This window comes from Notamacropus eugenii, chromosome 4, assembly GCF_028372415.1.
Source record: "Notamacropus eugenii isolate mMacEug1 chromosome 4, mMacEug1.pri_v2, whole genome shotgun sequence".
NCBI classification, from domain to species: domain Eukaryota; kingdom Metazoa; phylum Chordata; class Mammalia; order Diprotodontia; family Macropodidae; genus Notamacropus; species Notamacropus eugenii.
Genome location: NC_092875.1, coordinates 25,182,139 through 25,196,216, shown reverse-complemented (window position 1 = coordinate 25,196,216; position 14,078 = coordinate 25,182,139). Strand labels below are relative to the sequence as shown.

Genomic DNA, 14,078 nt, shown 5'->3' with positions numbered 1-14,078 from the left:
TAGAGTGTATTCTTATTTAAGAATGGCTAAAATTAGATGGGTTCTGAATTCCCCTCACCTTTGAAATTATGTCATTCTGTAGCAAGTGCCAGCAGCCAGATGTATGAACAAAACCACAGAGATAGGGACCTGGGATTTTCTTGGTATAAAGAACTCCCAGGTGAACAATCTCTCTCTACCAATGCAACTCAGCATCTTATCTGCAACTTACAGCCTTAAAAAATCATGTGGAGCATATGTATCATAGTCTCAGAGTACGTGTCCCTCAAAATACTCAAAGGCATCTGAAAATATTTAACAAAATAAGCACAAGTGCAACACAACATAGGTAATGTCAACTTGTGGTTTTCTAGTCCAATATGCAGTTCTTTTTGAGTTTCACACTATCACTGAGCCACTAAGTAATATGTCCAAGGCTACATAACTAATATGTATGTCTGAGATAGATCATGAACGCAGGTCTTCCTGACTTCCCTGAATCATAAAAGAAAAAATAAGAAAAAACACACAGCTGAAAGTAACTGACAACCCCAAAAGCCCCAAGATTATAAATGATTGTTCATGTATCTGTAACTTTGATTACTACTTGTTGTTATGTTGCGTCTGACTCTTCGTGATCCCATTTGGGGTTTTCTTGGCAAAGATACTGGAGTAGTTTGCCATTTCCTTCTCCAGCTCATTTTACAGATGAGGAAACTGAGGCAAACTTGGTGAAGTGACTTACTCAGGGTCACATACCTAGGAAGTATCTGAGATTGGTTGAACTCAGGAAGATGAGTCTGCCACACTCCAGGCCTGGCGCTCTGGGCATTATGGTGCCACCCAGCAGCCTGCCTGTTATTAACCCCACCCCAAAAGATGTGTAGTCTCACTTCCAGAGTAATGCCCACATCATCCTGTTCTCTTTTTCAGTTTCTCCTTTGTTCCTGCGTTAACTGATCTTGTCAACTCTAACGACATCGTTGTCATCAATGTTTATACTCTTTTTTGAGTTCTGCTTTCTTCCTTCTGAGTTGTTTCATCCAAGAATACTCATATTTCTTAAAATCCTTCCTATCCATCATTCATCTTCTGGCTGGATGACATTAGATTACATTTACCACATATTCTAGTCTGCTTAGTTATCATGCTCCAGATGATAGATTCTTCACTTGTTTCCACTTTTTTGTTTGTGGGGTGTTTTTGTTTCATTTTAGTTTTGCCATTACAGTATAGTACTTCTGGGAACATTGTCATGGAGTCATTTTTCAGTCATGTTCAACTCTTCGTGACCCCATTTAGGGTTTTCTTGGCAAAGATACTTGAAGTGGTTTGCCATTTCCTTCTCCAGCTCATTTTACAGATAAGGAAACTGAGGCAAATAGGGTAAACTGACTTGCCCAGAGTCACACAGCTAGTATGTTATCTGAGGTCAGATTTGAACTTAGGTCTTCCTGACTCCAAGACTGGCACTCTATCTACTGCACCACCTATTTTTTTCCCCAGGTTTGGGACTATAGCCAAAGAGTAAACCCAGTTTTGTAATTATTGAATAATTCCATCTCAAAGAGTGTTTGTTGAAAGTCTATCCCTCTGCTGTGTGATATGGGGAACAAAATAAAGATGAGATGTTGTTCATCTCCCTAAGTGTTTACAATCCCATTGGAGAGACAGGACAAGCAGAGACCCAGGAGACATGATTCTGTCCTTCTGAAAAGGGAGATTGAATTCAGAGTCAGTGTGACCAGCATACCTTTGGTAAATCCCTTCCCCTCTCTGGACCTTAGTCCCCTCATCTGTAAAATGGAGGGGCTGAGCTCAATGATCTCTGAGATCTTTCCATGACTGAATTATGCTCCTATGCCCATGATCCTTCATCAGCCTGGAAATCCTCCATAAAAAAAACCTACCCCAATTGCTGGCAGCTTTTCTGTGGGTTTCTTATGATCATTATCTCTAATAACAATATTATGAACATCATTATTAATAATAACACTATTGAAGTTAATAATAACAGCTAGCATTTATATGCTTTAAGATGTGAAAGGTGCTTTACAAATATTAGTAAACTTTCATTAAGCACCTACTATGTGCCAGGCTTTGTGCTAAGTGCTGGCAATATAAATACAAAAAGAAGACCACCATTCATGCCCTCAAGAAGCTTATAATCTACTGGGGAGGGGGACAGAACTGAAAAGGAAGCTGAAAGGGAGGGAAGGTAGCCAGAGTAGGAGCCTATTGGAGTCCAGTCCTAAAGAGGACATCTGGTGGGAAATGAAGATATGGCTGATCTGGGAGTCCACTTTATCTCATTTGATCTTTAAAATAATCTTGTAAAGTAGGTGCTCTTATCAGCCCATTTTACAGATGAGGGTCCTGAAGTAGAAAGAGGTTAATTGCCTTACTTAAAGTCACATAGTTAAGTGTCTGAGACAGGATTTGAACTCTGGCTTTCCTGATGCCATGTCCAGTGCTCTCTCCATTGTGCCACCTAATACACCAGAGCATTGAGTAGGCTATCAGCCTGTCTCCCTGCCCACCCTACCCCCACCCTTTATTTCTTGCTCTTCTATACAATAAGTAAACCATCTTAAACCATCTTAATGTCTTTTTCTCATTCAGGAAAAGGTTAGCATATTAGTCCACATGCCAGTCTCTTTCTGTCTCTCAATTCAGCAATCCAGTAAGCATTTATGAAGCACTTACATGTGCCAAGCTCTATGTTAGGCACTGAAGGATACAGTGACAAAAGTGAGACAGTCCCTACCCTCCAGTTACTTATCCCATCGATTGATAAGTCTCTACACTTATACCAGTCTTCCTGCCTGGTTGCCTTATCACACTAGACCTGTACTGCCATGGAAGTCAGAAAGTCCTGCCTGAGAAGCCTACTAGATACATAACCCAAGCAAGTCACTTAACCTTTCTTAACCTCAGTTTTCTCATCCATTAAATTTCAGTCATTTTTCAGTCATGTCCAACTCTTCATGACCCTATTTAGGTTTTTCTTGGAAGAGATACTAGAGTGGTTTGCCATTTCCTTTGCCAGCTCATTTTTCAGTTGAGGAAACTGAGGCAAGCAGGGTTAAGTGTCTTGCCCAGAATCACGAAGCTAGTGTCTGAGGACAGATTTGAACATAGGATGACATGTCTTTCTGACTCCAGGCCCTGCACTTGATTCACCATGGTGCCACCTAAGCTGCCCTATTCATAAAATGGAAATACTAATATCCGTCACCTCCCAGTGATGTTGTGAGAATTAAACAAGATAATATATGCGTGGCCCTTTGCCAGCCTTAAAGCTCTGTGTACAAAAGACACAATAGTATTGGTCATTTTGGGGCCCCCAGTGCCCAGCATGGTGCTTCCTATGTCTTTTTCAATGTCTACTGAACTTGAGAGGGGAAAGAGTTAAGTAAATGCTTACTATGGTATTATTGTTATCCTGTGGGCAAATTTATGGAAACAAGCCCACTGCAAGTAATTGCTTCCCTTCCCCTTCCCCTCCACTATGCCTGTCGTCTCCTGTCGTTCTGAGCTGAGCCTTAGACACATGCCTCCCTCTAATCAAGAGATGGTTTTGTGAGAAGCTGTGTGGAAAATGAATTGGTTTTAATTAAATGATTTCTCTATTAAAACTGTCCCAAGGTCCCTTAGTGGTAGGAGGGAAGATTATTTTCTCTTTTAAAAGGAACCCATCCAGCAGCATTGATTAGTATGAAGGCACTGGAGAAGCAAAAAGAGGCAAAAAACAATCCCTACCCTCAAGGACCTTACATTCCAATGGAGGAGACAACGTGTCCATAACGAGGTGTATACAAGATACATACATGTCTACAAGGAGGGGAAGCTAGGTGACACAGGGGATAGAGCACCAGCCCTGGAGTCAGGAAGACGCGTTCAAATTCAACTTCAGACACTTAATAATTGTGTGATCCTGAGCAAGTCCATTCACCCTGTTTGCCTCAGTTTCCTCATCTGTAAAAAGAGCTATAGAAGGAAATAGCAAACCACTCCAGTATCTTTGCCAAGAAGACCCCAAATGGGTCATCAGGAAGGTTTGGACTCAACTAAAATGACTCAGCAACGACAGCTGGAAATTGACCTTGGAGGGGAAGACACTAGCAGCTGAGACACCAGGAAAGGCATCCTCCAGCCTAAAACATGACTTTAACTAGGAAGCTAGTCATTTAGAATATGTTAAGTTTAGCAAGTCACTAGATCAGGCAACAAGTATTTCTCAAGCACCTACTATGTGCCAGGCATTGAAGAAAGCAAAGATAATCCTGAAATATCCCTGGGAGGCTTAGTAAAGAGAGACAACATGGACATAAATAGACACGTGGAAAGGATACAAGGTGGTGTGGAGGGGGAAACATAACTATTTGAGGGAACTAGGAAAAGCCTCACATAAAAGGCGATGCTTCTGAGGGGATGACATGGTCAGATCTCTATTTTAGAGACATCGGTTTGACAATCAATCAGTCACATTTATAAAGCACCTGCTATGTTCCAGGAACTATGCTAAGCTATAAAAATATAAAAAGAGCAGAAGACAGCCCCTGCCCTTAAGGAGCTTATGATCCAATTGGCAATCAATCAATAAACTTTTATTAAGCATCTACTGTGTGCCAGGAACTGTGCTAAGCTCTAAAAATATAAAAAGAGACAAAAGACGACCTGAAGCTTATTCTTCATAGACAGTAGCTTGATTGTGATCTGTCTGTCTCTGCCCTGCTACCTGTCTGCCTGTCTTTCTGTGTCCTGTCTGTATTCTGTCTGTTCCTTGCCTGCCTTTCATGTTCTACTTGCCCTGATCGTACCATCTGTCCTGAACATCTGGCCTGCCTCGATCAGTCAGACTGTTTTCTTCCTGTCTGTCTCTGCTCCACTGGTCAAGCTATGCCCTGTCTGTCTGCCTGTCTATGTCCTGACTATATGTCTGAGTTTTGCCTGCTTATCTATGCCTGATTGATAAGGTTGTAACCTATTTGTCTGTCCCTAAGGACCCTGGTTCTGCCTGTCCCCACCCCTACCCAAGAAAGTACCTAAGATCAGAGGACTGAAGGTACCCCTTCTGTGGCTCTCCTCCAGATTTCACATAGGGCCTGCAGGTGCTCTGGGGGGCAGGTAGCTGCACCAGGACCCTGCTTCTATGTAAAAGGCTCCCTTGGGCAGCTCCCAACCCAGTCAGTGGCTCTTCTCCCATCATTAGTCCCCAGGTTCTCCTCCCTGGCCAGGGAGTCTGAGCTAAGGAGACCTCAGGGAGCCCCAGCAGCAGCTCCGTCTGTCAGACGAGGCAGAGATGCTAGTTGAGGCCGCTGGGAGGTGTAAAAGATTTGTTCTCATACAGAATAACCTGGTGGGCTGATGCTGATGCTGAGAGGTAACCATGGCAACCAGAAGCCTTCATCTTCCTTCCTGGCAGGGATGGGAAGCAGAAGCTAGAAGCAGCACGCCAATGGTAGCCTATGGGACAAGATGCAGCTGTCTTCAGCAGATCTGGACCATCAGTAAACCAGTGGAGATGGGGTAGGGGGGAGAGCAGAAGAGACCTCAAGAAGCAGGGCAAAGCCAGGACAGGGAGCCAAGAGATGCCTCCCAGACATAGTGGTGGCTGGAAGGGATCTCAGAGGCCATCTGATGCACCCAATAAGAATGCCTCAACAACATGCCCAATAAAGAGTCATCCACTCAGTCACCATCATTTATGAAACACCTACTAGGTACCAGCAGCTGTGCCAAGTGCTAGGAGTACAAAGAAAAACAAAAACGCTGTCATGTGTAGAGAAAGTGCTAATTTGTATCCAGAGAGAATGGTTCCAAGAGCTCCCTGTGCTGATTTACTGATGAAATCACCGGGCCAATCAAAAAAATTCAGTGTATCCACTTCCTTGTCTGCCACCATACTCTTGGTTTACTTTGAGCTTGCAGCCCACTACAACCCCCAGATCCTTTTCTAAACATGTCTCTCCCATCATATTGTGAAGTGATTTATGAACTGAAGTATAAGAATGTATCAGGCCTCCAGGCTGAAGGAGGGTCTGGAGTCCAACGTGCCCTTCCCCTTTAAATTCAGCCCTGGCTTGTCTGTTTCAGGAAGAACGCAGTGGAGATGGAATTGGCCAAATGTAAGATGGATATGATGTCCCTGAACAACCAGCTCCTGGATGCCATTCAACAGAAACTGAACCTCTCCCAACAGCTTGAGGCCTGGCAGGTAAAGGGGGAGGGCTGGGGATGAGGCCAGCCACTGGGGCAGGGTCTGCAGAGTAGCATTAGCCCCCAGAGACTGAGATGGATACAGGGCATTGAATGGTGACATCAGCAACCTGCAGGAATCCTAAGAAGGCCTCAGAGAGGATCCCAAGGCTACTTGATGCTCATAGGGCTGGTATCTTTGCAGACAGGAGTTAGAGCATCTCCTAGCAATTCCTCTCGCTCACAGAATCTCAGGGCTGGAAGGAACCTCAGAGGCTATCTAGCCCCACCCATGTCTGAACAAGAGGTCCCCCTATTGGAAAAGTGGTCATCCACCTTCTGCTTAAAAACAGATTATGGGGTCTTCGTAAGGAAGACAAGGAGAATGGACCTCATAATGTAACACCTAACACTAGCACTTCAGAGGTGACTGAGACTTTCCTCACAGCAACCACAAGAAGCAGACAGTGCAAGTGGCCATAACCCCATTGTGCAGATAAGGAGACTGAGGCCCTGAGAATTTAAGTAGCTGAAAGAGCCTCTGGCCACACATTCAAGCTAAGTAGAAAGAAAACGCTGTGCCTACAATGGAGGAACAGAAAAGTCAAAGTGAAATTTGACTTAAATATAGCTGACAATGACTCACTGACCCTTTTCCAAAGGCTGGCTTCCTCTTTTCTAACTAAGTTTGGAGACTAGCTTCACCAGATTCACAGAATGTCAGATAGAGAGAGAGATGATAGAAAAATAGATGGATGGGTGGGTGAGTAGATAGAAGGATAGGAAGGAAGGAAGGAAGGAAGGAAGGAAGGAAGGAAGGAAGGAAGGAAGGAAGGAAGGAAGGAAGAAAGGAAGAAAGGAAGAAAGGAAGGAAGGAGGGAAGGAGGGAAGGAAGAAAGGAGGGAAGGAGGGAAGGAAGAAAGGAAGAAAGAAAGGAAGGAAGAAAGAAAGAAAGAAAGGCACACAGATAGATATGGAGATAGATACATGGATAGATAGAAAAATAGATGAGTGAATGGATAGGATAGAGAAATAGAAATAGAAATAGGCAGATAGAAATGGAAATAGAGATGGATGGATGGATGGATGGATGGATGGATGGATAGGTAGATGGATGGATGGATGGATGGAGATAGATAGATAAATAGATAGATATATGGGTAGATGGGTAGATAGGTAGATGGACGGACAGATAGGTAGATAGGTGGGTAGGTAGATATGAAGGTAGATATAAACAGAAGCAATCAAGATAGTTGTTACCCTCAAGGAGTTTATAGTCTAATAAGAGGGGGAAGAAGGGACCTCAGGGTCCTTCCTCAATGGGAATCCCCTATACAATATGCCCAACAAGAGAGCATCCAGCCTTTGCTTAAAGCCCCCAGCGAGGGGGAGCCCACTACCTTTAGGAGCTGCTAACTGGGACCATCCAAGGTGGATTGATCCCTGACTCAGATTGGTCGTTCCTTGAAGTCTGTCTTCCAGACCCACCTTTTCCCCATCTGAGATCCAAAACCCAACATTTTCCTAGCCAAGCTAAGCCCCTCACACGCTTTCAAGTCAGCATGGCTCCCTACTGAACCAAGGCCATCCTTAGATTTTGTTAACATCGGAAAGACACAATTTCAGGATGTGGGTGGAAACATAAACATTTCTTCCCAAGCCATTTTGAGCGGGAGAAATAGCTAACCTGAAAAGCCTGCTCTCCCTTGGAGGAGAAACTTGAAACAGTTGGTTGTCTAGTGATTTTGGACTTGAGATTCGGAGTCTGAGTCCAGATCCACTGTGTAGGGACCGAGGTTTGTTTTGGCTAAAGTAGTGGTAAGAATATGAGAATAAGAAAACAATATTAATTAGCATTTCTATTGAGATTTAAGATTTACAAAGTGCTTTATAGATACCAACTCACTTGATCTAGAAAATAACCCTGAGAGAAGTGCTATAATTATCCCCATTTTACAAATGGGGAAACTGAGACCCAGAGAGGGTAAGTGACTTTCCCAGGGTTATACAGCCAGTAAGGATTCAGACTCAGGTCTTCCTCACTCCAAAGCCAGCAGCAGTCTTCAGTTCACCATGCTGTCTTGCCAAGAGCTGCCTCCAATGCTGGAAGGGTTGGCACATCCTCCATGAACCCCACTTCTGGTCAGAAGGGCCCTGTCTCAATTCTGCTGTGTTTTCCTTTCTCTTTTTCTCTCCTCCTTACAGTTTGCTTCCTCAGGGCTTTTTACTATCTGGCTCCTTTGGTTTCTGATCTAGTGGCCTTTCTCAGTTCCCGTATCAACAGCTTTAGTAGTACACCCCTCCTGCCTTTGAGGTGAGACCGGGCTCTCCATCTCTGTCCAGTGACCTATCCACTCATCACATCATAGTCAGTTGTCCTGTGTTGGTCCCGCATCTGGGGAAGGGCCCATCCCTGCACTCCCTTCTGCCTCTCTACCATGTCCATTCATTCTATGTACCATACCATGAACTCATCTCTGTGTGAAGTACAATCCCCACCCTAGACATCCTCCTCATTTTCATCATCAGTGTTAACAGAACTGTAAATAAGGTGGGACAATTGGGTCTTGTTCCCAGGAGGCCAAAATTTAGAGGATGTTAATAACACTTAAATAATCTTTCACTACTTGTAGTATGTCTAGGAGCTTTGCACCTACTTATCAAGAATAATTAGTTAATACAGGAAGCAACCTGATGGAGTATTTTCTGGTTATCAAATGCTAGGTGAGCTCCAAAGTGTGCCAGCTGGTCCATGCACCCCCATTGCTCTGCCCCAGCCTCGCCAACTGCATTTGAGAACATTCTTCAAACCACTTGCCATCACCATAAAAATTGCTGGTTATAACCCTGTTCATTCATTCGTTAATTCATTCTACAAATTAAGTGCCAACTACATGCCTAATACCAGTCCCAGGTACTAGTGATACAAAGACAAAAAAATAGTCTCTGCACTCAAGGAGTGATGACATTGAATATAATTAATATTGATAACAACGAATATGGAATATTTGCCCGACCGGTAGATAAACAGCATTGCTCTAGGCTCTGTCCATGCCAGTGTTAATTTCCCTGGTTTGAGGTTCATGTAAATGGATTATTCAGTTGTGGGCATTCAGACCATGATGATGGTAAGCGTGTGTTCAATCAATTCTATACATATAGGTCATGGAGTAAGGAAGTAAGTCGGCTCATAAGCTTTTATTTCATGGAGTATGAATGTGAAATTGAATGATAAAGACCACCTGCCAGAGAGGAGGCATTACACAGTAGGTAGGATTTCTAGGGGGATTTCAAGTTTGCAAAATATTTGATAATACCTCTATCTTACCTGACCCCTGTTTAGGTGCCTTCTGTGAGAAACCTTCTCTGATTGCTATACACACACACACACACACACACACACACACATACACACACACACGCACTCACATGGCCAGGCCCTCAAATTATGTTGTATATCTGTGTTACATCTACTGCCCACCACCACCACCAAAGCAATAATCAGTCAGCAAGCATTTTAAGTAAATTTTAAGTAAAATTAATGTATTCATAATAAAAATATCAAATGATACTAAAATACATAATTTTATTAATTTATTAAACATCTCCTGAGTGCTGAGTACTCTGTGGGGCTCTGGAAAAACATGGGCAAAAACAAAACAGCCCCTGCCATGGAGGAGCTTATGTTCTTCAGAGGAGGAAACTGAGGCACAGAGAGCAGAAAATGACTTGGCCGCACAGGTGGTAAATAGTAGGGCCTGCTGCATTTGAACTTGAGTCCCCCTGACTCTAAGTCCAACAGTCTTTCCAGTGTTTGTCAATCCACAAATGTTTATTGAATGCCTCCTATGTACCAGGCATTGTGCCAAGTGCCAAAGATACAAAGACTAGCTTGAGATAGTGGCTGCCCTCCAGGACCTTACATTCTCAAAAACTGTTTCCTTTTTGTCTTTGTATCTCTGTGGCCTAAAGGTATACAGTAGGTACTTAAGAAATGTTCACTCAATTTAAAGTCCACTTTACTTATTTAGCATGGATGTGACTGAAGTCAAGACAGATTATGGAGGATCGACTGAAAAGTTGGTAGAATTAATGGGAAATTTTAGGAAGCTTAAAATTCTGTTGCATTTACCTTGGTGAGCACCAGTGAGTGGGCCAAAAGCCTCTCTTTTCCCAGGGTGTATTCCCAGTCAGTCTCCTTTAGGTCTGGCCATGGATCTAGGCCTTTGCTGGACCTTGGGCCATGTGGCAGGATCAGAGGCACAGCCAGTATATGGGGGAGTGGGTCTTCAACCAAAAAATCATACCATCAGACGATAAAGTCATAAAAAGTACAAGATAGACTCTATTAGCCAACAAGCATTTATTAAGTAAGTGTACTATGTGCCAGGCCCTGTGCTAAGGACTGGGGATACAAAGAAAGACAAAAACCCCAAAGACCCTGCCCTCAAAGACCTTAAACTGAATCCTCTTGGACCATTTGATCCAAAGTTCACTGAAGGCGTGGTCAAGGAATTCTTCTCAACTCTACTGTCCCCTTCCAATCCAATAAAGGAAAATGAATCCATATTTTGTAAAGGAATCAGGACACATGGCCTCATCCTTACTTAGTTACGCCTTATTATGGGCCTTGGCTTTTATGATGAGATCCCAGGCTGGGGAGAGTAGGTTTGGTCAGAGACTAACTCCCCTCCATGAAATAGAGCAGCTAGCACGTCTGCAGTGGGTACAGACACAATGAGGGGAACATAGGGTCCCCCCACCCTGCTCCGGGGTCTGAGACCATTGCTGTCCTCATTCACTTTGATACATTCTACTTGGAGAGGGCAGAGGGATTAACTCATGCACAGAATCATGGAAAAAACAAGATTCTTGGAAGAGCCTAAGAGCAGGAGGAACAATCAGGAAAGACTTCCTGGAGTCTGCACCTCAGCTTAAGCCTCTAGGGAAGACCGACAATCAATCAAGAAACATCTATTAAGTAAGCCTACTATGTGCCAGATACTGTACTAGATGCTGGGGATATGAAGAGAAAAAAAAAAAAATGATCCCTGCCTGCCAAGAGGTTACCTTCTACTATGAGGGTGAGGGGAAGGTGGGATTCTGAAAGGCAGAGCTGAGGGGAGATTGTTGTCCAGGAATGGGAACAACCTTCCTGGATGCAGAGTTGGAAATGGAATGTGGAATTCTGAGAACAGCCAGCAATGCCTTTTGGCTGAAAACGATAGAGTGCATGACAGGGAGTGATGTGGAATTTCTGCTCTCTTGGAAGGTCTTAAATGCCTCGCTGAGGAAGTGTTTCATAGTAGGAACAATTGTTGTTCGTCCCTCATTTTCTAAGAGGACTGATGATATGAGTCAGAAAGGGCAGGGAGAGATGAGAAAGAGGACAAGGGGCCCAGAAGAGGGCAGCCACCATTGTTGGGGGACAGCGAGGATGAGTGTGGGGGACAGATCTACTGGGCTTACCAATGAATGGTTACTATCATTTCCTGTCATCACCAGAGTTTGTATAGACTCTTTAAAATTAGAGAATTGTAAGCCCAGAAGGGAAGCTGAATAATCCCCTGAGATGAAAGGTGGTGCAGTCATCATCATTAAATACCAACAGGCATTTTATTAAGCACCTACTTTGTGCCAGGCACTCTTCTAAATGCTAGGGATATGGAAAGAGATCTGGGTTTGAAGCCAAAGGATTTCAGTTTGAATCTGGTCTCTGTCACTCATTTTCTGTGACCTTGAACAAATCCCTTTTCTTCCCTCAGTTTACTCATCTACAAAATGAGGGAATTGAACTAGAGGTTCCCTCTAATTCTAGAACTATGATCTTATGAAATGACCCTCTGAGTGAAGGTTCTTGGTGATTTCTTTGTCATGAGCCCCTTTGGCAGTCCAGTAAAGCCACAGACTCTGCAGAATCAGGGTTTTAAGAAATTGAAGGAAATGTGATGTTTCAGTTAGAGGCTAAGAGCATTTAGACTAAATGATCATCTGATTTGTGCTTGGACCTTCAATAAGGAGGAACTCATTCCCTCCTGAGATAGCTCATTCTGTCTACGGATGGCTGCCATCCCTAGGAAGAAATTGAGCAAGGTTGTCCAGGGGTGGGGAACCTGAGGCCACACGTGGCCCTCTAGGTCTTCAAGTGTGGCTTTTGTTCTATGAAGTTTGGATTCCAGCAAAGGGACACACTTGAGACCCCAAGGCTGCAGGTTCCCCATTTCTGAAAAATGTAGATTTGGCTTGACCAGCAGGCACTGTCCTTTAGAAACCAGACTGGGATACATTCCATGGTAGGGACATTGGGGCTAGGGTTACTTCCCCTCCTCCACCTACTCAACATACCCACTCACACACATACACACACACACACATACTCACATGCTCACTCACATTTATGCTAAACTGGTTTACATCTGAGGGCAACATGATTTTTCTCTTCAAACTATTGGAGACATAGTTAGTGAACAACTTTTTAAGAAAGCTCTGAATTTAGAGAGAAGCCAGAAAAGCTAAATTTATTCACAGAAGTTCAGACAAATCCCCTCTCCATTATCAGAATCTGCTTGCACACTACACTTCAGAGATGTCTGTCCAGCATAAATCTGCCCCATGACCTTGACCTCTTTCTGACTTCTGGAGTCAAACAGACCCAATCCCTCTTCCACATCCCAGTCCCTCAAATCCTTGAAAATATCTCACGTGCCCTTTCATTCTCCAGGATGACCATCCTGGGTTCCTTTAGCCAGGCCTCCTGTAGCGTGGCCTCCTTTTCCTAGAGGCTTGCTGAAATCAGGGCAGTCATGTCAGTTCATGGATACGCTTGTAGCTGTTTGGAGACCCTGGTAGTCCTAAAGTCATTAGGCAATTCTCAATACCTGGGGTAATTCTGTAATCTGAGAGCCAATCTAGCTGGCATTTTCATAGCACTCTCTCTAAAGTATATAAAAGTTCTTTACACATGTTGGAGAGATGTGTCTTCTCATCTGAGCCTCAGGAATCCTTTGAGGCAGATAATACAAATGAGATCCCCCACCACCCTTCGCAGACAGTCATAGGCCCATTGCTCTCAAGCTGGAAGGGAACCTAGAATTCACCAAGTCCAAACCCCCTCCTTTGACAGAAGAGAAAAGAGAGTTGCAGAGAAGGTTCCTCATGGTGATGGTGTCAGACTCAGGCTTGGAAGCCAGGTCTCTCTCATTCCTGCACCCTATCCTCTAAGTCACACTGAACCTAGGCCCTTCCAGTCAGTCTCTAGACCACAACAGCAGAGCCACCCAGATCAAGGAACATAGTAGGATGATAATTGTCCTTATTACAGTGAGGTTTGGGGTGCCTTGGAATCAAGGAATCATAGACCACAAAGAGTCCTGAGGGGTCACCTGGGCCAACCTTCTCAGTTAAGAATACTGAGACTCAGAAAGACTTACCCAAGGTTACACAGCTAGTTGGTGGCAGAGCCTGAAGAACCTAGGTCTTCTACAGCCCCTTCATTAGTAATTATTCTACTGTCTATTAGTTTATTTACTCAGAAGAACAAATGGAGAAATGAGATGAAAGCTTGTGCTTCAAGGCCGTGGAAGGGTTAACTTTCTCTGAAACATCCCCATTTAGAATGGCAAGGATTCTTAGTATTATCCAAGAGGAAAGTACAGCCAGGACAACACTTGGCTCTGGCTTCCCTCTCCCTACACTGACACTATCAAGTAAGTCTATTTCCTGTTTCATTCACTCAGTGGGCATTGAGAGTCTCTTGTGTGTCCAGCCGGCACAGAGACGGATGTGAGTCACCACTGTCCCATAACAGCCAGAAAAAAAAAAAAAAAAGCTGGGCTGCCATAAGAAAAGTCTAGTGTCCAGAACAAGGGTGGCAATGGTCCCACTGTCCTCTGGCCTAA

General features: G+C 43.9%; 1 protein-coding gene across 2 annotated transcripts in view; it reads left to right on the top strand.

Moving 5' to 3' along the window:
- Window positions 1-14,078, top strand: part of BICDL1 (BICD family like cargo adaptor 1) — a 131,468-nt gene that overhangs the window by 110,723 nt on the left and 6,667 nt on the right. For both annotated transcript variants that reach the window (XM_072600291.1, XM_072600290.1), the window contains one exon: window positions 6,079-6,199. In XM_072600291.1, the coding sequence (XP_072456392.1) occupies window positions 6,079-6,199 (121 nt within the window). The remainder of the gene's footprint in view (window positions 1-6,078; window positions 6,200-14,078) is intronic.